General features: G+C 49.4%; 1 protein-coding gene and 1 long non-coding RNA gene across 2 annotated transcripts in view; one reads left to right on the top strand and one right to left on the bottom strand.

The window, feature by feature from the left end:
* LOC119181225 (uncharacterized) overlaps positions 1-17,630 on the bottom strand; it is an 83,814-nt gene extending 66,184 nt beyond the window's left edge. The window contains exon 1 of the mRNA XM_037432406.2: positions 16,973-17,630. Within this exon, the coding sequence (XP_037288303.2) occupies positions 16,973-17,132 (160 nt within the window). The 5' untranslated portion in view covers positions 17,133-17,630. The remainder of the gene's footprint in view (positions 1-16,972) is intronic.
* The window catches only part of LOC142774609 (uncharacterized), a 160,702-nt gene that overhangs the window by 67,577 nt on the left and 71,293 nt on the right, over positions 1-21,832 (top strand). The gene's annotated exons all lie outside the window — the stretch shown is intronic.

Raw genomic sequence — 21,832 nt, 5'->3', positions numbered from 1 at the left:
GCCGACGTGAAAATTGTCGGTGGGGCGGCGGTCTGGCTCACCGCGACCGCTCGGGTTTCAGCGATGCGTAATCCAGCGAACAATGGTGTCGGTGCCGACCATTCCCCTCATTAGCATACAGCCAGACAACTGAGGCCCCTCTTATATATATTCTGAAAACATTCCGCGAGGAGGCATATTCAGCGCATTATGCATGCTTGCGCCGTAGTGTCGTAGTGTATAGCTCGACATGGCGTTACAATGCCGTGACACTGAATGCCGCTGATGCATTATGGGAGCCGAGAGCGCAGTAAAGACAAAAATCACACGGTCTCGTGTGCATGATGATAATAATGATATGTGGGGTTTAACGTCCCAAAACCACCATATGATTATGAGAGACGCCGTAGTGGAGAGCTTCGGAAATTTCGACCACCTGGGGTTCTTTAACGTGCGCCCAAATCTGAGCACACGGGCCAGCACCATTTCCGCCTCCATCGAGAATGCAGCCGCCGCAGTCGGGATTCGAACCCGCGACTTGCGGCTCAGCAGCCGAGTACCTAAGCCACTATACCACCACGGCGGGGCATCTCGTGTGCATTCGCTGAAGACGACCGGAAGGAAAAAGACGTCTTCTCAGTCGACTGTACCGATCACCCGTGAGCTTCCCGAACCCTACATACTTTCGCATTGCCTTTGGGATTGGGGTCACTGAAAAGCTTTTTGCATCACGCGTGGTTGTGCAGGGCCTCCGTGATCGGCTCAACTTCGACCAACCGACGATGTGACGACGTCATCAAGTGACGACACTTCTCCTGACTTCACAAATCGCGGTGACCTGTGACGCACTCATGACGTTAGCGGCTGGCGTCATCACGTGATAATTACTGGTGGACGCCGCCAATGGTTTATTGTCGTGTCTGATGAGACATCGAAGGGTTTTGCATTGAAATCGTATAGTTCATTTGGCTGCTGATATGCATGTGTGGGTGTAGCATCGCCTGGGCGTGTCTGTGTGCAACAGGGTGTATACTGAACGCTTGCATGAACCATGGTGTATATAGTGTTAGGGGAGTGCATGACAGATGTTTTCGTTGAGCCTGTACCGAAAAACAGCTGTCGAGTGTGCTTGTCTCGCTTTTAGTGTGGCTGATGCTGATTGGTCAGGAGGAAAAGAAGGGATAAAACAGCACGGGACGGGCGACGATCGGCTTTCAGCAGGAGTTGCGCTAAAGTACAGTGTATTCTAGCTAAGGATGAGATCAAGTAGCCGCCATCAGGACAAGCACACTCTCTGTGTCAGTGGTGGATCAAGAGGCGGGGGGGGGGGGGCGGTATGGGTGATCACTCCCCCTCAAAGCCTTTTTCAACACTCCCTCCCCATCCAGTCCTTGCTGTTCACCTCCTGTCACCGGTGAGAACTAATGAGTGGGGCCGCTGTTAGTCCACATTAGCAGTATTTATGCTAGCACAGGGGCTTTTGGGCTAGTAAAAACAAAAGAAAGTAACGACCCCGCCACCCTCTTCGGTGTTATTTCAAACGCCCCCCTCCCCCCACTTAAAATTGCGCCCTTTCTCTGTGCACATTGCCTTCGAACGTTTTAATGGTTGTATACCAACTCCGCACCACGCGGCACCCATTCAAAGTCACCCCCGTATCTTCGTGCTTGCAGCGTTTTCCTGTGGACATCGCAGCCTACATATATAGCATCCTGCAATGTCTGCAAGCACAGATGCTTTGCTTCAATGTGTCCGCTTTCAAAAGAAACGTAGTTTGGTGCAACGATCGCTCAAGTGCCCGGCTTTGCGCGCTCGTGTAATTCGGTGCGAACAACACGCCCGGTCGTTTTTTTTTTTTTCACTTGGTCACCCACGTCATTGCCTCTTTTCAACACCGCGAACGGACACAATGCGATAAGCTACGAATGAGGGGAAAAAAAAAAACGTGGACGCAACAAATAACGGTCTCCGAATTATCCGCCAGCCAAGCTGGAAAGGCGACATTCTCCGGAAACGGGTGTATGAGCGAAAGAAAGATACACACACACAAAAGGTCAGCCAATACAGGAAGGCTCTATCGAATAAACTCGAAATGCGCCTCGAATCCCGTCAATGTATACGGCACGTCCTCGTCATCCCGAAACCATTTCCCGTGCAACGACTCGCGCATTGTGAACAGTTCCTTGCTTTTTTTTTTTCATGTGGACATAGTTGACCGCACACAGACAGCACGGCCTCGGTCAAGTCGGACGCTCGATTCGAGCCGCCTCGGCGTCTCGACCCACCGCCTTTTCGGCGGGCCGGCCGGCCCGACCGTTACACAACATCGATCAGAACGCGAGCGAGATAGCCTCCCATAGCCGTCCTGGAAGGGCCATGATGTATACAACGGCCGCCAGCTTCGTAATAAGCGGGCTCGCGCCAGGCGTGACCCACGAGAAGAGAAGGGAAAAGGGGGGTATAGTAGATGGAGCTAAGCCTACTACGTAACTCGCGCTATTTGCGGCAGCCTGCGCATGCGCGGGCGAGTCTGCGTGTTGTACACGTAAGAAGAAGATTCACGACGCTCCCAGCGGGGCCCCTGTCTTCACTCGCACGTGAATCGGTGAAACGGAAAGAATGCGAGGGTGAAAATGCAAAGGAAAAACGACGTCTGTAGAGAGGGGCAAGAAGGGGGGGAGTTAAAAAAAAAAGGAGGGCGTCTCGGTAACGACGTGTGTGTGCCGCCGACGGACCCGGAAGTAACCGGAAGCCTCCTCTTCTTCTTCACTGGAGCGCCTCGCGGAGCGAGCATCTTGTATCTTCCCATACGTTTCCCTCTCTTTTCTACATATCTCTCTCTCATGCGATGCTGCGCGACGTTTCGGCTTTCCAGCCGACGTTTCGGACAAACTCATTGCACCGGTGGCGCGCGTTTTCTTTAACACAGTCTCCGACCCGCCCGCGTCATTCGGGTCTGCGATGTATACACATGCTAAAGAGGCGTGCGCTTGGTTTCCCGTTGTCTTTTTTTGATGTTTGTGAGTTCGTTAGATTGTTTTGTTCGGAGTGTTGTTTTTCCGTTCGTACCTGCTCGTTCCTCAAGCAGCTCACCGCCGGAGCGTCGTTCGAAATACCCTTATAGCTGAGATGAGGAAGAGCAGGAGATGAGATATATGCTCGACGCCTTGCCAATCGAGAAGAAGAGGCACGCGACGGAAACTTTACGCGGGTCGTGTCGGGGGGCCTCGCCGCGAATCACACAACGTCGAGGAAGGGAGCAGCGATGAACAATCGCTCAGAAACGGACAGGAAAAAAGAGAGAGAGAGAGAAAAAAAATACTTGGCCGTACTTTCTTTTGCGGTTGATGCGTTTCCCGTGGTCTCGAGACGGATACACGAATGTCCTAACGAGGAACTACTGCCAAGAAGATCCCTCCTGGCGATTGTGGCGGTTGGCAAACATGTTGCATGCATGCCGGCTTGGTGGTGCATATCAAGAAGCGTCCGGTGCAGAAGGTCTTCCGGAGACCTTGTGTGACGGGCAGCTCTAGCGCACGTGAAAAGCGTGGTTGCGTTATTTGACTATTGTAAGGAACGCCTACACTAGCTAGTATCTCGCGTTAGAGGTACAGGAGGTGCGTGCAGTGGGTAGAGAAGGTGCTAACTTCAAGGAAACTGCAGGAGTTTACATTAGTGTGCATATGCACCTACAATGTGTGCCACAGGAAATTCTCTCGCTTGAATACGGCTGTTTTTCGTGCGACAACCTTATATGAGTGAACATCTATCTCGTTGGCAAAATGTTCTGCATAGCTTGAAATGAAGGACACCAAACGAAAATATTTTCAAGAGAACGTTTAGGGACCCACTCGATCTTTTCACCAGAGATTCCTGGGAGGCACAAAATTCGCTTGCGCAGTATCTTTTGTGGTTAATCGGTATGCCGCGTGGAAATCAGCTTTCAAGGTGAAGCTATCAGTTAACGCCGCAAGTGTACCGATTGTCGGACCAATTTCAAGTATTATAAGGTAGCTTTATTCCGTTCATAAGTGTGGACGTTTGCCTCGCCGTAGTGCTCTAGTGGAAGGTACTCGGCTGCTGACCCGCAGGTCGCGGGATCGAACCCCGGCTGTGGCGGCTGCATTTCCGATGGAGGCGAAAATGCTGTAGGCCCGTGTGCTCAGATTTGGGTGCGCGTTATAGAAACCGAGGTGGTCGAAATACCCGGAGCCCTCCACTACGGCGTCTCTCATAATCGTATGGTGGTTTTGGGACGTTAAACGCCACTTATCGATCAATCAGTCAGTGTCGACGTTTTATCGTGTCAACGGCCGCAGCAGCGCAGCTACAGCGACATCGAACGGATCTTTGTTTAACCTGAACGCGTTAAAAACGGATTTAGCTTATGATGACTGTTGCCGCTGAATCATAACATCCAGTATAGATTAATAATATTGGTGCAAAATAGTACTCCCGGTTCACAGCCGTGGATAGTCGTACGCTTTTTGAGACATTAGCGAATTGCTACAGTCGAGGGTAGTGACGATGATGGAGGTATTCGCATGACGTCATCCGCAAGGGGTGCTAGCGCGCGCCAGTAGCCACACTTGTGGCCCCGCGTGCGAACGTCATCGTCGTACCACAAACGAAGTTCTCGTGAGCACATGTCATGTGATTAATTTTCTCAGAAAACGGGTTAGTTAAGTACAGCGGCGTTAGATATCACGCTGTCATAAGCTTAATCGCTGACCAAGGAGGATTAAAAAAAAAATTACTGGAGTGGAAGCTCCCGCAATGCCTTGCCAGCAGAAGTGAAGCCACCTTTTGTCACTGGCAAGATGGCGGAAACATGCTGTTTTGTGATAGGGCCCACTTAGAGATCAAGTACTTTGATATGTTAGTGCAAATTCTACGATAGATTTCAGATTCAGATTTTTTATTGGTACGAATACAAGAATGTGACATGTGTCTAGTATACAAAAGGAGGTCCCAAAGTCAAGGACTGTAGCGGGATAGTTTTATATTAAAAGACAGTTGTTCCCGACGAGATAACACACAGAAACGAGTATGGGTGACTGAGTTTCCCAAGTACTTAGCCTCCAATCGGAGGCTCCCTAAGGAAAACTAGTAACATTAGGACGCACTTGGAGCACTATGTGACCCGAAAAAAAATTTTCCACGTTACACTCGTTGGGCGTTCGAGAGAAACGCTCCGTTCTTAATCGCTGAACGGTGATACTTTATCATGCCCCTAGTAAGATGGCCGCCACAGCCACCATCTTGCCAGGGGCACGGCTTCACTCCTAGGCAATGATTTCCACTCCAGCAATTTTTTTTTAATCCTCCTTGTCGCTGACGAACCACGGCTATGGCGGCGCACTCGCTGGCGCCGCCTGGCGGGAAGAGTTCGGCGAATACCTCCTATCGTGAAAAAAGTCGTATAGCTGAACGACTGTTTCACTATTATGCGATTTGGGAATTCTCTGTAGCAGGAGTCCTTGTTGCGCGACGAAGAGGATTTTCCGTATAGACAGAAACACCCGGGGAAAACGAAGGATTTCGCCAAATTCGAAAGCTGAAAGATAAGCTGTGCGCTAATGCGCACGTGGAGTTGGCTCTGCAGCGGCATTACTCGGGTGCATTATACGTTCTTAAGCTCTTTATTGGACGCAACGAAAACGAAGCCGATGGTATGGCACACTCCAAGCCTGTAAAAGTAAAACGGTACACTGTCCAGCGAGCCAGGGATATATCGCGGAGCAGCACATCGTACGATGCTCCCCGGACGACGGCTCCTGGAGGCCCACCCAGCCCGGGCCAGTGATTCCTGGTTGTATCCTTAATGAAGTTTATTGCCTGCCTATACTGGCGGTCAGTCGTGCGTAACTATACTGCGGCTGAAGAGTTAGTGCGAGCAATCTTCTTTCCTTGTTGTGTATACATAGCCTCCGACATTCAGCAGAAAGACGTGGTCTTTGCCCGCGGCTCGATTTCGCAGGCTATTAAGAGCTCGGAGTTCGTTATCGTTATCTAGGCGGTGAGGGTAGCTCAGTGTGTCTAATCTTCATATTCTCGCGCAAGACGCACTAGTGGCGTTTTCTTTTTCTACACGGTGAATTTTATTTTTGAAAATCTCCGGAGTGTGACGATTTTGTCACCCGCATGAAGCTACGTTATCAACTCTGCGCACTTTAATGATCATAATCAATGAGAATTCCCGTGTTGAAAGCGTAGTAATCCGTAGACATAAACCTTTCTATATATGGAGTAGACATAAACCTCTATGTAACGAACTTGAGCACAACCAAATTCTCGATATAACACAGCACTTGCACTTCTTTCACAGCCTAATGTCGACCCGAACACCATGCACTTTGAATCTCAATACTACGAAGCGTGCCACTACGTGACTTGACTGCAACGAAGTTTCAGTGCTTTCGCTAAGAAGACCAGGAGATCACTGGTCCCGTAAACACACCACCGCAAGATTTTCCTCAGTAGTGTCAAAAGAATAAAAAATAGGGAATGGTTCTTAAGAGCCCGTAAGTGAAACTAAGAAAATGGTGTCATCGCACTCGCTGCTTGGAGCAGGATACGCACCTCCTCATCGATCGCACTGCACTGCGCGGCAGAAGCGCGAAATTCCAATGACGCACTTTCCAGGTATACCGTGGCAGCCATCGAAGGTCGAACAGGCGGCGCGTGGTGAATGCGGATTTTTGGCGCACGCCACTGGTGCCCTCTCAGCACTGTACGGTGCAAGCGGCGCGACTTTTTTACCCGTTCCGAGAAGTCGTCGCACTCTTTTATTTTCGTGCGCGCGCGCGCTTCGTCTCGTGCCTCGCTGATCGCGATGCCGATCCGCATTCTTATAGCTGCGGATCGCGCGACGTTTTCGGGCTGCGTCCTCGAAGCGCATCCCGAGAAGAAAAGCGCGCGAATCGCGATCCACTTCGAAGGGCACGAAACGTCATGGACGCTTACGCCCGTATTCTAGAACCTCCCTTCACTCAACGCTCCACCTTCACTTCAGAAAGCCGATGGGAGCGCCGTCTCTAGGCACGACAGGTCACTACATATCAGGCACAATCTGCTGCGATTCTTGAGCAGCGCAGCGTCATTTTTCAGCCGAGCGGTGGCGCAGTGCTCAACTTATCCCCGTATTCACAAACGCTCCTCGACTGGACTTTCACCCTTCACTTGACAGAGTTGAGCACTGCGCCCACCACTCGGCTGAAAATGACGCTGCGCTACTCAAGAATCGCAGCAGATGATGCCCGATATGCAGTGACTTGCCGCACCTAGAGATGGCGCTCCCATCGGCTTTCTCAGGTGAAGGCGAAGCGTTGAGTGAAGGGAGGTTCTAGAATACGGGGGTTAGTCAAGTGAAGGGTGAAAGTCAAGTCGAGGAGCGTTTGTGAATACGGGGGTTAGACGCGATGATCTGTAGACGATCTTCTCTTTTGAGCCCTTTTCCCGGTTTGAATGCTCGTCCTTGCCGAACTGTGTCCAAACCGTTTTGGACGAGTGTAAACCGTCTCCCGATTCTTGGAAAAAAAAGCTTTCTTCTTTATCAGAATGGCGGAAGCATTCTCAGAAAGCTGATAATTTTCAAGTGTTCTTATTTTCCCCCCCTCTCACTGGCCTTCTTTCCCATAATCAACGAGAAACTTCATGAGTCTAACTTCGCCTTGTATTCGCCTCATTTTATTTTTCAACAGCAACAACTTCATTTTCAACGAGAACCATGCAGTCGGGAAGCATAGCCACTTGACCTGCTAGCCGGGTCGCCAACCGCCTTTATTGCGATGTGAGCGTGACCACAAATATTCCACCTGATAGAGGTCACTTTCTTATAGTAGACTATTGATTGATTTGTGGGGTTTAACGTCCCAAAACCACGATATGATTATGAGAGACGCCGTAGTGGAGGGCTCCGGAAATTTTGACCACCTGGGGTTCTTTAACGTGCACCCAAATCTGAGCACACGGGCCTACGACATTTCCGCCTCTATCGGAAATGCAGCCGCCGCAGCCGGGATTCGAACCCGCGCCCTGCGGGTCAGCAGCCGAGTACCTTAGCCACTAGACCACCGCGGCGGGGCACTATTTATTTCTTATTCTTATTTGTAGACTATTTTATCGAAGACATATGAGCGCCGCTATCTTGGGCTGCTAAGTATATGTTTTGTGTTTGTATATTGCGAATTTATTAGGCCACGAAACATCGCACGAACCAACTCAACCGTTTGCATGCGTGTGCTACCGTATAACACTGTCCGTTTAGTTGTTAAAGATGCAAAATACAGAGGCTAACAACCAAACATGGTGGCACTGAAATCCTTTCGTAAGACAGTCTACAAGAAGAGCAAGATATGAGTGTTTTGCCAGCAAAGTCCATTCCGACTACACTGACGTTTTTCTTTTCTTCTAAAGAATCAACAGCGAGTACCGTTTAGAGCGCTGTCTTGTACAGTTTATACTCATGGCGTTGTTAGCCTCGCGTTTCAAGGGGAAATTGCGGACACCCCTCGCTACATGTCCTTGCCATTCAGTTTAGTGATGACTACTCGACTTGCACGTTGTCAGCGCAATGTTGCGACAAATAGCCCGCGCGGTTGCCTTGGCGCTGATTCGTTTAAGAAGGCCAAAAGCATTAGCAGGGGCGCGTATAGGCGATCTCGTTAAGGATGACAACAGTGCGAGAAACAGGGGGAAAACGACGAAGGGCGCATTTTGTCAGTCTGTTATCGTTTGCGCCTACCTGTCTCTTACGCTGTCCTACATTTTTTTAACGTAAAATGCCAACAACAGGCTGAGGTTTCCACCAATCGGGGACGACGTCGTGCTGGCAGGGAAATTAGCTAAATATAAAGCATTGCTACATATTGGCGCTAGCCATTCTGCCTGTGAAGAAATTTGCACAAGCCCTTTCATTATAGCCCCGCCGTGGTGATCTAATGGCTGAGGTACTTGGCTGCTGACCCGCCGGTCGCAGGATCGAATCCCGGCTGCGGCGGTTGTATTTTTGATGGAGGCGAAAATGCTGTAGGCCCGTGTACTCAGATTTGGGTGCTCGAACGTTAAAGAAACCCAGGTGGTCAAATTTTTCGGAGCCCTCCACGTACACGGCGTCTCTCATAGTTATATGGTGGTTTTGGGACGGTAAACCCCGCATATTATTATTAGTAGTAACCATTTCATTATAAAGGTCGTTTTGTTCTGTTGTAAAAGCGTCTCATTTTACCGAACTATTAGCCGCCCCCGCGGACTCCACACTGCCGGCACAGATGAAGTCCTCAATCACGTGAATCGAGATGGTGTAAGCACGGCTTAAAAAAAAAGTATATCAGTAAATTTGCAAAATTAGTAGAGAAGCATTAACGTTTACTAGCTTTCGCTAACATTTTATTATTTAGAAGTTTACAGGGTAATCTATAAAGGGAGATTTCTCAGAAGCATACTTTTTATTGGTATGTGGTCGTTCAATCGCAATCCTGTAGAAGAGAGAAAATGGACCAAACCATGCTACATCTCTCGTTACGTAGAGGTTTCGTGGTTACTGCGCTTCTAATAAATCAGTTATGGTGCAGTTTATAAACAACCCGCAGGTCGCGGGACCGAATCCCGGCTGCGGCGGCTGCATTTCCGATGGAGGCGGAAATGTTATAGGCACGTGTGCTCAGATTTGGGTGCACCTTAAAGAACCCCAGGTGGTCAAAATTTCCGGAGCCCTCCACTATGGCGTCTCTCATAATGATATACTGATTTTGGGACGTTAAACCCCACATATCAATCAGTCTATAAGCAAGTTTCTGAGAAGCGTATTTGCTCTTGTAGTTGTGGTCGCCCGCAATGTTCCAGACGAGGTGTTTGCAGAAATTTCGTGCAGCCGTACTGGAAACTAAGTGCCGAATTTCCAACCATAGTTAGAAGTTCCGTTGGAGCCTTGGTTGGAACTTCCAACAATGGTCATGGAAAAAGAGAAGAACCTGCACGTTCTTTTTTTTTACTTTGCTTTTCTACTATCTACGCCGCAAAAGTTCGTCAGGCTTTGTATGAAATATTCATATATGCATTCCTGAAGGAGACGAAGCGCTGAAGGGGATGCGGCAAGGGCGAATACTTGGAAGGCTGACGCAGATCATTTTAATGCGTGCAGCGAAGCGGTCGCAAACACGAATTGCGTGCCGCAAATGCTCTCTGTACGTTTCTTAGTATGCACTTATAGCCTCGGGATACGCACACCATAGCGGCCTCGAGATCGAAATTCTCGAATCATCAAGCGGGCCCGTTCCAGGAACATCTTTCAAGCGAGTTAATCGATAGAGCCGGCGTGGACTATATCGGATTCACTTTCGCCGTATCGGCGTTTTCTTCCTTGTCGGCATTCCGCACCTGGAGACACATGCATGCGCGAGCTGAGGATAAACGGAGTTGGAATTGTCGAGCGGTAGATAATCTTGCGTCGCGATCTGACCTGGCTTCTTAGGCGCGCGGCAAGTGTCGCCTGTTGGGACCCGTAAAACGAGACCGCTGCATGCTTCCGACTCGCATTAAAAGCCGACTGCCTCGGAAATTGGGAAGATCGAAAGCCAAGCCAACTTAAGAACTCTTAAGAAACTCTTAAGAAACTCTTAAGAACGATAATCGGTTGAACGCACGTGCTATTGTCGAACCAGATGTTTGGCTGCCAGAATTAAGCGAGAGCTGCCTGTACTACGTACGGGTCGCTCAGGCGGTAAAGTATAAAACCGCATGCAAGCGTGACCGCATAGAGCCTGAGAACGATCAGTATGATAACTATATGCTAACGAAAAAAAAATTGTTTTCTTGGGTTTAGTGCTATTGCGATAAGCATTGCGATTAGCGCATTGCGTTTATAGGCAACTCACTGGTGTAATTGTGTAGCGAATGGCGTAAATCGCTAGTCTATCATTGATTACCGAGGAAAGGAAAGGTTAGTTTTTAGTGTTCCAATTTTAAAAACTCTGCGGCGCTGGTGTAGCTTCTGGGCGGTACTCCGAACGAGGGATGTAATGTGTACTGCGATAGGTAAAGAGATGTATGTATGTATGTATGTATGTATGTATGTATGTATGTATGTATGTATGTATGTATGTATGTATGTATGTATGTATGTGTGTGTGTGTGTGTGTGTGTGAGTGTGTGTGTGTGTGTGTGTGTGTGTGTGTGTGTGTGTGTGTGTGTGTGTGTGTGTGTGTGTGTGTGTGTGTGTGTGAGAGAGAGAGAGAGAGAGAGAGAGAGAGATGACATTCGAGCCCCTCTCGAAAAGAAATCCTGGCTACGCGCGCCACTGGTATGTGTGTTCTATATTAACTGTATTTACAATTAAGGGCCCGCGCATTACAGGGCTCCTATGTATTTACAACAACAACAAGAAAAACGCCAGCCAAGTCCCAGCGACAGCTGGAAGAGTGGCTTTTCTATAGAGCTTGCTCTGAACTCTCTGGGGGCTACTATAATATATGTAACCTTGTAAACTATCCACTACGCGTTAAACCGCAATTTTCGTGAAGTATGGTGTACAGGATAGCATTCACCACACCATTGAGGATGAAATAGCTACCCGCAACACATCTGTGAGGCATTATGTGCATTTTGTTGAAGCTGCATTTTGCTGATGACGACGAAGAATTGTGTCTGAGCACTTTATATAGAGAGCGGGGAACTTCAAAAAAGCACATTCGTTGCGCAGTTAGCGTGATGTGACATCTGGCTTGTCTTTTACAATACCGGCACAGTATATTACACATATGCTAGCGCGATTCCTTGCTCGACATGACGTCTGTAACATAGACGGTTTCAAGGTCACAAGCGCTGTACCCAAGAACACTCCTAGTCACCTCATTTACCAGCTCCTAACGTCGAAACTGAAAGCACGTTTTCAAGTTTCTTTTAAATGCAAGAATTGTCTTTCTTCAGTTTCGCAGATAAAAGGAACGTGTGTAAGGTTCAGGGGAATCACGTATAATTTATGTGTGACTCAAAAGAACATTTATTCGAATATATTTTGCCAAATAAGAGAAAGAAAGTGCAGAAAATTAGCGGGCTTTTTTCTAAAGCTCTTCTTGCCTACCGATGCTATTTTGGCCCATCGGCAGACGAAACCGGATGTCATTAAAGGGTTGTGTTTGTAAACAGTGTTAGGGTCTCTATAAGGTTCGTGTATTTTTGCAAATGAGTTTCAAGCACAGGCGTGGTTTTGTGGCGGAATACTCGACTGCCTCGGAGTGGCCGTGTTGAAACCTATCCCATTCTCTTTTTTATCATTTAATTTGTTTCTTTCCTATTTTGTGCGATAGCGGTAATGGACACTGGTGGCAGCGGAAAAAAAGTGGCCCTGTTGTTTTGATCTCATAGCAGCTTTCAGCGTGAAACGTCGTACGCAAGTTAAATATTTTCGCAACGGCATATTTCAGCCAATCACGACGCGGGACATATCATTCGTGAAGCCGGCTGACGAAGGAGAAAACTTGCTTAAGAAAAGAATGTTTTGTTGATTCGGTCACTGTCTGCGACCATGGTGAGTTGCGCCAGGTTGAAAGGGTCAATCAATCAATCAATCAATCAATCAATCAATCAATCAATCAATCAATCAATCAATCAATCTTTTGGCATGTAATTTCGATCACATATCGCCTGATCATGTTTCCATGAAAGTTACCAGGCATACTATACCCTCGTCCTTCCTTCGTCCCACGTGATCTGCATAAGATTGGCCAGCGAAGCTGTTGCATACAATAGCAAACAGTATCGCAAAATCCATTCAGCTGCGTTGGCGCTGGTTGTCCGCTTCATGAGTGAGAGCTGACATTGGACGAACTTAATATACCTTGCTGGTGATCGTTTGCCCCGCCGCGGTGGTCTAGTGGCTAAGGTACTCGGCTGCTGACCCGCAGGTCGCGGGATCGAATCCCGGCTGCGGCGGTTGCATTTCCGATGGAGGCGGAAATGTTGTAGGCCCGTGTGCTGAGATTTGGGTGCACGTTTAAGAAGCCCAGGTGGTCTAAATTTCCGGAGCCCTCCACTATACGGCGTCTCTCATGATCATATGGTGATTTTGGGACGTTAAACCCCACATATCAATAAAATCAATTGCTGTTGGTCGTTTCATAAGGTCACGTATACGCGCCTACCCCGACTCCAACGCTTGATCGAAGAAAGAAAAATGACTTGTGTCCGACGTGACGGCGAGGGCATTGTGTTCAAACTCATGTTTCGACCACCGTGCCTGCACGGAACGCACTACGGATTCCACGAGGCCCCGGAAGTCGCATCTGGGGTCCTCCCGACGAGGCCTCTCAATCTCGCGTGGCTGTCACTTCCGTCGTTTTCTCCGTCGTGCTTCCTACGCGCGTTCTCGCGTCTTCATTTCAAAACAGCCCGCCCGGTAGGCTGACCGTTGCAACGCCGTAGGACCACTGAATCGACTCGTATACAAATAATTTCCGCATCTCCGGGTAGCAATGGGCGAATTGACAGGTTAAACATCCGTCGTATATGCGATGTTTCGCAGGCCAAGTCGGCGATGCGTGTGTATACGCACGCTGTCGCTCACGCTGGCCGAAGGGAGTGACGCCACCCAGTCGTGAGAAACACAACGAGCTATACACGCGGGAACGCCGCAGAAGAAATCGACCAGGCTTCGCCGATTCCTCGACGAAACGCGGTTCGAAGCCGCTTACGTAAGGACGCGTTCACGCGCCTTTTCGAAGTCGTGCAGGACTCGCCGCGCTTAGACGTCACGCGACGGCCGTGTGATGCGCGCTCCTCCGCTCACAACGCGGTCGATCGCTTTTGCATAATCGGTACACGCGGCGTTCGCCGGGACGCATCGGTGCGGTGACGTGTGGCATGCGCGATTTCTTTGTTGATGCGCGACGCCGAGGCGTCGGTCGGGGACTCCTTCGAGGTGTGCGGGAACGTCCGTCATTTCGCCTGTACTGTTTCGCCTGGCTGATTTTCGCCTGGCTGATTTTTGCCTGGCTGCTTTTGCCTGGCTGCTTTTGCCTGGCTGCTTTTGCCTGGCTGATTTGCCTGGGTGCTTTTGCCTGGCTGATTTTGCCTGGCTGATTTTGCCTGGCTGCTTTTGCCTGGCTGATTTTCGCCTGGCTGATTCGAAGGTCGCGGGACCGAATCCCAGCCGCGGCGGCCGCATTTCGATAGAGGCGAAAATGCTCGCCGCCCGTGTACTTAGATCTGGAATAGAATGGAATGAAAAAAAAAAACAACAACTTTATCTTGAATCTGGATGCGCGTTGAAAAACTATACAGGTGGTTGGAATTTCCGGTGCCCTCCATTATAGCGTCCTTCACAATCACATCGTGGTTTTAGGACGTGATCGCACGTCGTCTGATGCGCGTGAAGTTAGCGCGGGCACCCTGCCCACATAGCACGCGGCTTTTAATGGTGTAGTGATTCGAACGTTGTTGCGCAAACAGCGAGCCACACTATAGCTCCGATGACATTACCTGCTTGCGACTGGATTTTACGTGGTTGTGGTGCCACCGTGGGTTTATTATCGAAGCTTGGTGCGCAAGTCCGGCCAACGTCTTCGTACCGGTTGTCCCGCTTATACTCACTTTTATCGATTGCATGCGTGTGTCTGTGTGTGTTTGCTTGTTTGTTTTCGTTTGTTTGTTTGTTTGTGACGAGAATGTGCATGTCTGCGCGCATCTGATTACCAACAAAACAGAAAGGGGTGGGGACGTTAAATTTTTATAAGCAGGCCCAGTGCCCACAACCTTTAATAACCCCTTAATAAAGAACTTATGTACAGTATGGTCCCCTGTTAAAATCAACTATGGAAGGGATCGTCAGTATTCGTTATACACATCTAATACGCTAACACTTTCAAGCTATATGTGCATGCTGAGATAATTCTTACAGGTCGTATATATAGGTAGCTCTTCTTTCTACAAAGCCATGCAGTCTGTCGCGGTGACACAGTGCTCGTAGCGTTTCTGGGCTGTGCTAGGGGGTATCGGGTTCGAATCCCGTTCGCATCACTGCTCATGGATGGAGGTTTTTTGGAACGTTCATGTAACGTCGCTACCGTAAGACTGTGCAGAGTCGGGGTGTCCGAAGCCCCAGTTTACTTTCTTGATTATTAGATTTCAACGAGGATTGTTATTCTCAGGGTCGGAGTGAGATATTAGTTCAAGCTTCGAAGGAAGGGCCAAGCAATTGTTTTTGATGAGCTGTTTTCGTAAGATATATGCTTTCGGCAAAAAGTGAAACGGTCACTTTTGCCGTCAAACGGCACTTGGTAGGACAATCAAAGTAAAAGGCATCGCTCTCGCGGAAATTTTCACGCGTTGCTGTATTGACGGCACTGATTCTGAGGGTGGTCATTCGAATTCAGTTCTTTACTATAGCACAGTCAGGTAACTACGTTGGCTTTTTCAAAATATGTATAAAAGATACACATTGAACACAGTTTAGAAAGCTCTAGCTGCTCCAGGAACAGCCCGAATAGCATTAGATAATTTAAAATCAATGACGGCACACTGACGCAATCTCAGGTTTGGGCGCGAAATTCAAGAAAAAGGAAAGTATGTTTTTAATTATCATTCATTGGAATCGACCATTTGGACCCAAAACGAACAAGTAGAGGTGTTTATAAATGATAGTAGCACCGAATATAGAGCTGAAAGAGCTCAGTTAATGTTAACAATCCTGCACAGTAATTCCTAAACAAAGAATACAGACGTTTATAGAACGATCTGGCTTGAAGTGGTCCACTGCGTGGAACCAAGGCATGCTTCGGCTTTTTAAACTTACACTTCGAGAATGTGAGGAACTCTCGCTACTAAGCCGACAAGTTATACTGTCAGAACGCCAGGCTCAGACCTCTCTTTGTCGAAGGTTTGTTGAAGACGAGAGTGATCGCCGAGATGTTGTCTTCAGCGACATTTTCTTGCTCAGTGACTGTTGACAGTGACCAGCATGAGCAGAATATATTTCTTTTTGTGTTGAAAACAAAAGGTTTTTTTTTTCGACAGCTGAACGGAGTTGCAAGTTATTACTAGGCAAATTTAGGTGTATGAAGTGTGAGGTCACAATTCCACAATAATCGTTGCTTCGATAACAGTTTAGTGTCTCCTTTCGCAAAAGCATGGTCCTCTACTCAATTCATTCTCTGCCGCAGACATGAAATTTTGCTCTCAGTTTTTCCCAGCTGCCTCTCGAAACTAACATGTTAACAATGTTAACAGACGCCTCAGGTTTCGGCGAAATCGGTCAAGAACAGCGATGGGAATGTTATTAACGTTTATGTTAAAGTCCATGTACATAGATCAACATATTCACTCTGTTTAGATCGCGGCCAAGTGTTTTACTGTGTACACTTGCCTTGTTGTTTCACTAAGCGTGTGAAACTGCCGGGGACGTCCCTTTAGACAATGTACAGCTCTCGTAGATGCACATGCAATGACGTAGTCATCAGGTGCTTTGTAATTTCCACCTTACGTTCGACACGTGTGCAGAGAAGCCGGTGACTAAACTTTCCAGGAGATGTCGACTAAGAAACAACATGCTCCCTTCTTCCCCAACTCATTGCTTCCTTCGACACTGGGCACGGAGTCGTCAATGAAACAATAATGGTTTGATGCAATCATTCTTAAGACCAATCGTGTGCAATCGCCTTCGTGGAATCGCCGGCAAAATTGGCTAAGGAAATTTGCATCCAGTCAGCAATAATAGCCAGCTAGTGCCTTCGCTATTGTTTCCAGAGCTGCTCGAGCCAAGGACGAACAGTGATTGCCGCGGGGCACTATGGTAAACCTCTAGACGCTGCGTCATACAAACTTACAATTGTTCATTCAATCGAAGGCGCCCCTGTAACCGCGTGTTTACCAAACCGCCCTGACTGTAACGCGATTTCCCGCTGTATCCCATCACAAGCCTGGCGATACCAGCTGACCCCGGGCTACCACGTACCCACCAGCCACTTGTAGTCGGTGGTGCATGAGACCCTTCACTCACTTTTGGGCATTCCGCAGGGCCCTTTGGTTCGGCCGTTGTCGAGAAAGTCCAAGTCGTACCGTCTCGCCGGCGGGAAGGTTAGGGCTACGTGCCCCAGGCACGGAGGTAGCACCAGGGCCGCCACGAAGGCGGCGGCGATCACCAGCGTTGGCCCACGCATGACTGCGGCCACCGAGCGATCGACCGAAACGACGAGCCGCCGCTGCGGCTTCCAGCCGTGTCTATCACACTTTCGAAAAGCGGCAGCAGCAGATGGACACGGACCACAAGTAGTTGACGCGCGTCTTCTAGATCACAGCGGCCGATGGCGCACAGCCGGCATGGTGCCGAGACTACCAGGTGGACACGGTGAACAGCACTCGTCGCAAGGAGGCACACACTTTCAGGAACGTGTCGGCACTGTCTGCTGGTATCTCGAACAGCTCGGGGTCGTCGGTGGTTTTTTGCTCACAGACTTCTTGACTAGTTTCGTTGTTGTCGGGGGTCGCCGTGGCAGTCTGCGCGGAGGGCAAGCGCACTGAGAAAGGAGGCGGTACACCTGCGCACCACCGACCCGATCCGCTCGCTCCCAAGACTGGTCGCCGAGGGCTTCGTCGGCGTTTCACCGTCGCTGGCGGCCGGCGAAGCAGAACGTGGCGAGAAGAGGACGGGGGGGAAGGCCCGGAAAGTGCGCTTTCCTTCTCTACTTTTACACCGGCCTGGCCGGCAGCGTGGCGAACGAGCTTGCAAAGCGATGACGAAGACTGCGAAGTACGAGAGGGAGAAGGCGCGGTGAACGCCGTGCCACCAGGGGAATAGACAAACACGCAGAAAAAAGACAAGCCCCGCCACGAGAACCTGTCCTCTACGTCGCAGCGGTGGAGTGGAGGGCCGCATTCCTCGGATGGCGAGCAGGTAGGCAGGCGGGCGGGCGGGCTCGCGGGTGGGCATGTGAAGCGGAGCGCCGTCGACGTCGGCCTGGTTGGAGCGAGCTGTCGGCGCCGGAAGGACCAGGTGAAACGGGTGAAAATGCGCCGAGAGAAAACGGGCGGCAGTGAGCGCGAGAAGACGTGGCGGAGCTAAAGAAAAGAGAAGTTAGCGAAGAAGACGAAGAGTAACGGCAAATATATGCCGCCCGCCCGAGGCGACGTGTATACGACACGTTACACACGAGGAAGGCCGAGTAGCGGTTCGCCTCCCAGCGCGCGTACGCAGACGTGCCTTCAGGGGGGTACACGACCGCGGGATCAAAGAAGGAAGAGGAGCGTGCCATGGTTGACACCCCCCAGTGACCTTTGGAACCAGTCCTTCGCTCACCTCGTGCCGCGATTATAACGGGCAGGCCGCATATCTCGGCCCCGGTGGCCGGCGGCGATATTTATCGATCAGCAATGATCAGAGAACGGGGGACGATCATAGCGCGACGTTCCAAGAAGTACGCGGCTGCTGGTCACAAAGGCCTTGGGTGGGCAGGACTGCTTGAGCCTCCGGTGGTGATTGCGTCGTGGAAGGGAGACGTCGTTGATCGACTCTATAGGAATTTTCGAAGAGTAGGAGCCTGGATCGCCTTTGAATCTTGATCGTCACGTGATTGTCGAAGACGTCTTGAGTAACGGGCAGTATGATCTGCGCAGGTGGAGTGTCTTGAAGAAATCGAGCGCTTAGAAAATTCGAAAGCCGAAGTTCCCTTTGTGGAGTTTTTCCTCGAAACAGCAAGTGCTCTCGCGTCTGTGGTTGACGTCGTCGACTGAATTATTTTTGCGCATTTAGTCCGTTGTTTTATAGACAAGGTTCCCCACAGTTTCCAGGGTGTAATCACTAGTGCCTCGCGTAGTCTTCACAATCTTTATGAGTGTACAAACAGATGACTGGTAGTGCAAGCATGTGGTCGAAATACTTAAAAAGAACTAAAATTCAATTCGTAACCAATGCACTTCAGTCCCTTATGGCTTACAAAAAAAAATCGCATCTTTCCTCGCGCCGTCGGCAAGACTGTTCTTTTTATGTAACATATGTAAAAGCCAGCAGCTCAGCTTAACAATTCCCTTCTAATCCCGTTTGCCACCGAAACCATCACAAACACAAAATTGGTCGCTCTCTGTAATGACGACCCATTTAACATGCAGTGACTTGTGTAAGTTCCGTGTAGAGCCATCGAGATAATCGCCTATGTTCTCAATTGGTTCGTCACTATTCATCGTTGGACAGCTTTCAAAAGTTGTTTATGTCCTGAAGACTACCTGCACATTTTTACCTCCGCTAGCCTCCAGATAATCAGGATAAATGGCGATGTACTTTGTAGATTCCCTTCGGCAGAAATGGCTAGATATGTCCTCATATGGTATGTGGACATTCGTCATTAAAAAAACAACATTTCGAGATAGCTGGTACAGCCGTCAAATTTATATGACCTTTAGTTCGAGATAGCTGGTACAGCCGTCAAATTTATATGACCTTTAGGTTTAGCTTCTCGCATTTCGGTGCAGGCGAAGTACTGAAGCCCGTGTACGTTAATATAGGTGCATGTTAAAAAAATGCCAGGTGATCAAAAGTTCCGTAGCTCCGCACTACACGGCCTCCCTCATAGTCACATCATGATTCATGAACGTTAAACCCAAACACCTATTATTATCGATTTGGTTGCTGCCATACGAACATGAGGACGGCATCAATGTTTGTAACGGACAAGCACTCGGGAAAATGGAATACGTTCTCGACTTATGGCTGAAGTTCATCCTTCGTGAACAGAACCTCTAGCTTGCTTCGCTTCCACCATACGGCACCTCCAGATAGTACCTTCGGGCTGTTGAGCGCCACGCCCTTAGCTTCACGGCCTGCAGAAACGAAACCGTATCAATAATTGGAGTATTCCCAGAAGTCTCGCTATTTGTGGCGAAAATGCATTATACCTCTAAACCGGTGTGCTATGCTTGCCCTTTCATCACATGAGTGTGAGAAGTCGGGCCTAGATGAAGGTGAAACATTGCCCCGTACAGGCTGTACCGTATACACGTAACGTACCTCCTCCTCGGTATTAACTCAGTCCATTTTCGGTCATTATATCGGCACAGTCTTCCTCGCAGCTACTTAAGTTAATAATAGATAATCGTCACCTTACAAACTTCCTTGTGCTTTACGCTGGCTGCACCGTCACCTTCCGATTGGTGCCCAGCGCTTTATATATAGCCTAACTCCTCTGGCGGCACATCGCCACAAGTGAGCCTGATGGCTCAAAGGGCTACTGACACTAATTTTCGTAGCTATCTTCACCCCTCCGTACAGATATCCTGTTGAGACCTATATTCCATGTTTGTAAACAGCGTTAGGCGCCGTCGACACACTGAGGCGCTCGTAGCTTGGTCGCGGTGCGTGAGCTCCGCCTTGCCCGAAGCTCGCCACGGCCACCCATGACCACGTGAGTGCTGGATCGGGTTGATTCCGCGCCGGACTGAACCGGGTTGATTGGCGGAACGAGGGCGAAGCCTCTTCCCTGCAGTGGGCGTAGTCAGGCTCATGATGATGATCATGGTGATGAACGTGTGTGTAGCAGTATATAATTGGTAACAACCACTCATTTGGCTGCCGTTGCTCGTATATGGGCGTCTATTGCGGACCATCGCAGGGTATTTGTGACGCAAGACGTGTAATCACATTCAGTTCAGTCGAACAGCTTAAGTACGTATTTTGTCCTACTTCGATGGTCTATATAGGTACTCGGTTGCTGACCCCGTAGGTCGCGGGATCGAATCCCGACTGCGGCGGCTGCATTTCCGATGGAGGCGGAAATGTTGTAGGCCCGTGTGCTCAGATTTGGGTGCACGTTAAAAAACCCCAGGTGGTCGAAGTTTCCGGAACCCTCCACTGCGGCGTCTCTCATAATCATATTGTAGCGAAAACGTCGGGGTTGTTCAAGTTAGGCGCATCGGACGACCAGGGAGACGAATAAGTGTGGTTGAAACTCCGCGGAGGCAATCGATGAGAAGTCAACACGATGAATTCGGGGAGCACTCATTGGGGGTTTATTTAGCTAACACAACCTCAAGTTACAAAATGCACTGGGTTACAAAGACAAAACATAGAAAATGGTGGCATACCCCTCGGCCCGCATAGCTGGTCTCCGGTGGTGAGATCCGCCGTTGACCCCGACTCCGCTCCGCTCACTTTTCAAGTTCAAACATCCTCTTTTTAACCCTTGGTCGTACAAAGAGTCTTCACAAAAACCAATCACATGTTCGGACTCGCAGCATCTCAACCAATCACAGAAACATTTTCATAAAAGGCACTACATTTGTAAAAACCTCCTTACCAAAATGAAACACGCAAAGGGAAAGGTCCTCCGCACGTGACACTCTCTCCCATACCAGGCCGTGCTGCATCCTTCGGCCGACTACCGTCGGCGGCCGTTCCCACGCTCGGGCCCCGTAAGTTCTTTCATTAACTGTTGCTTTCTAGAAGCGTCCTTAAGAGCGATGGGTACACCATTGCTTACCAGGTGTACATGCGACAGCGAGGCACCCCGACATCCTAACAACAGCGCGAGAGAATATGGTCGTTTACCTGCCGCCACTATGTCTCGGTCAGGCTAAGTGGTCGCGTCCCCATGTCATTCTCAATGACACGCGTGCCTGTTAACAATGGCTTAGACTCAGACGGTGGCGCCGGACCTGCCTCCTGCTAGACGCTTTTCCTAGTAAGCTTTCCCCTTCTAATCCCGAACGGGGGCGACCTTGACTGCTCGGTTTGTGAGCCGTAAAATGCAGCGTGTAGGCGCCTGTCCCAGGCTGGAAAACACGATTTATCCCACATTCCATTAAAGTCAAAAGCCGAAGCTCTGTAATGGCCAGAGAAACGAACCCAAAGGTAGAAGAGTACAAATAAAGA

This window comes from Rhipicephalus microplus, chromosome 10, assembly GCF_043290135.1.
Source record: "Rhipicephalus microplus isolate Deutch F79 chromosome 10, USDA_Rmic, whole genome shotgun sequence".
Taxonomy (NCBI): domain Eukaryota; kingdom Metazoa; phylum Arthropoda; class Arachnida; order Ixodida; family Ixodidae; genus Rhipicephalus; species Rhipicephalus microplus.
Note: the sequence above shows the minus strand (reverse complement) of the source record. Positions and strands in the feature narration are given on the sequence as shown.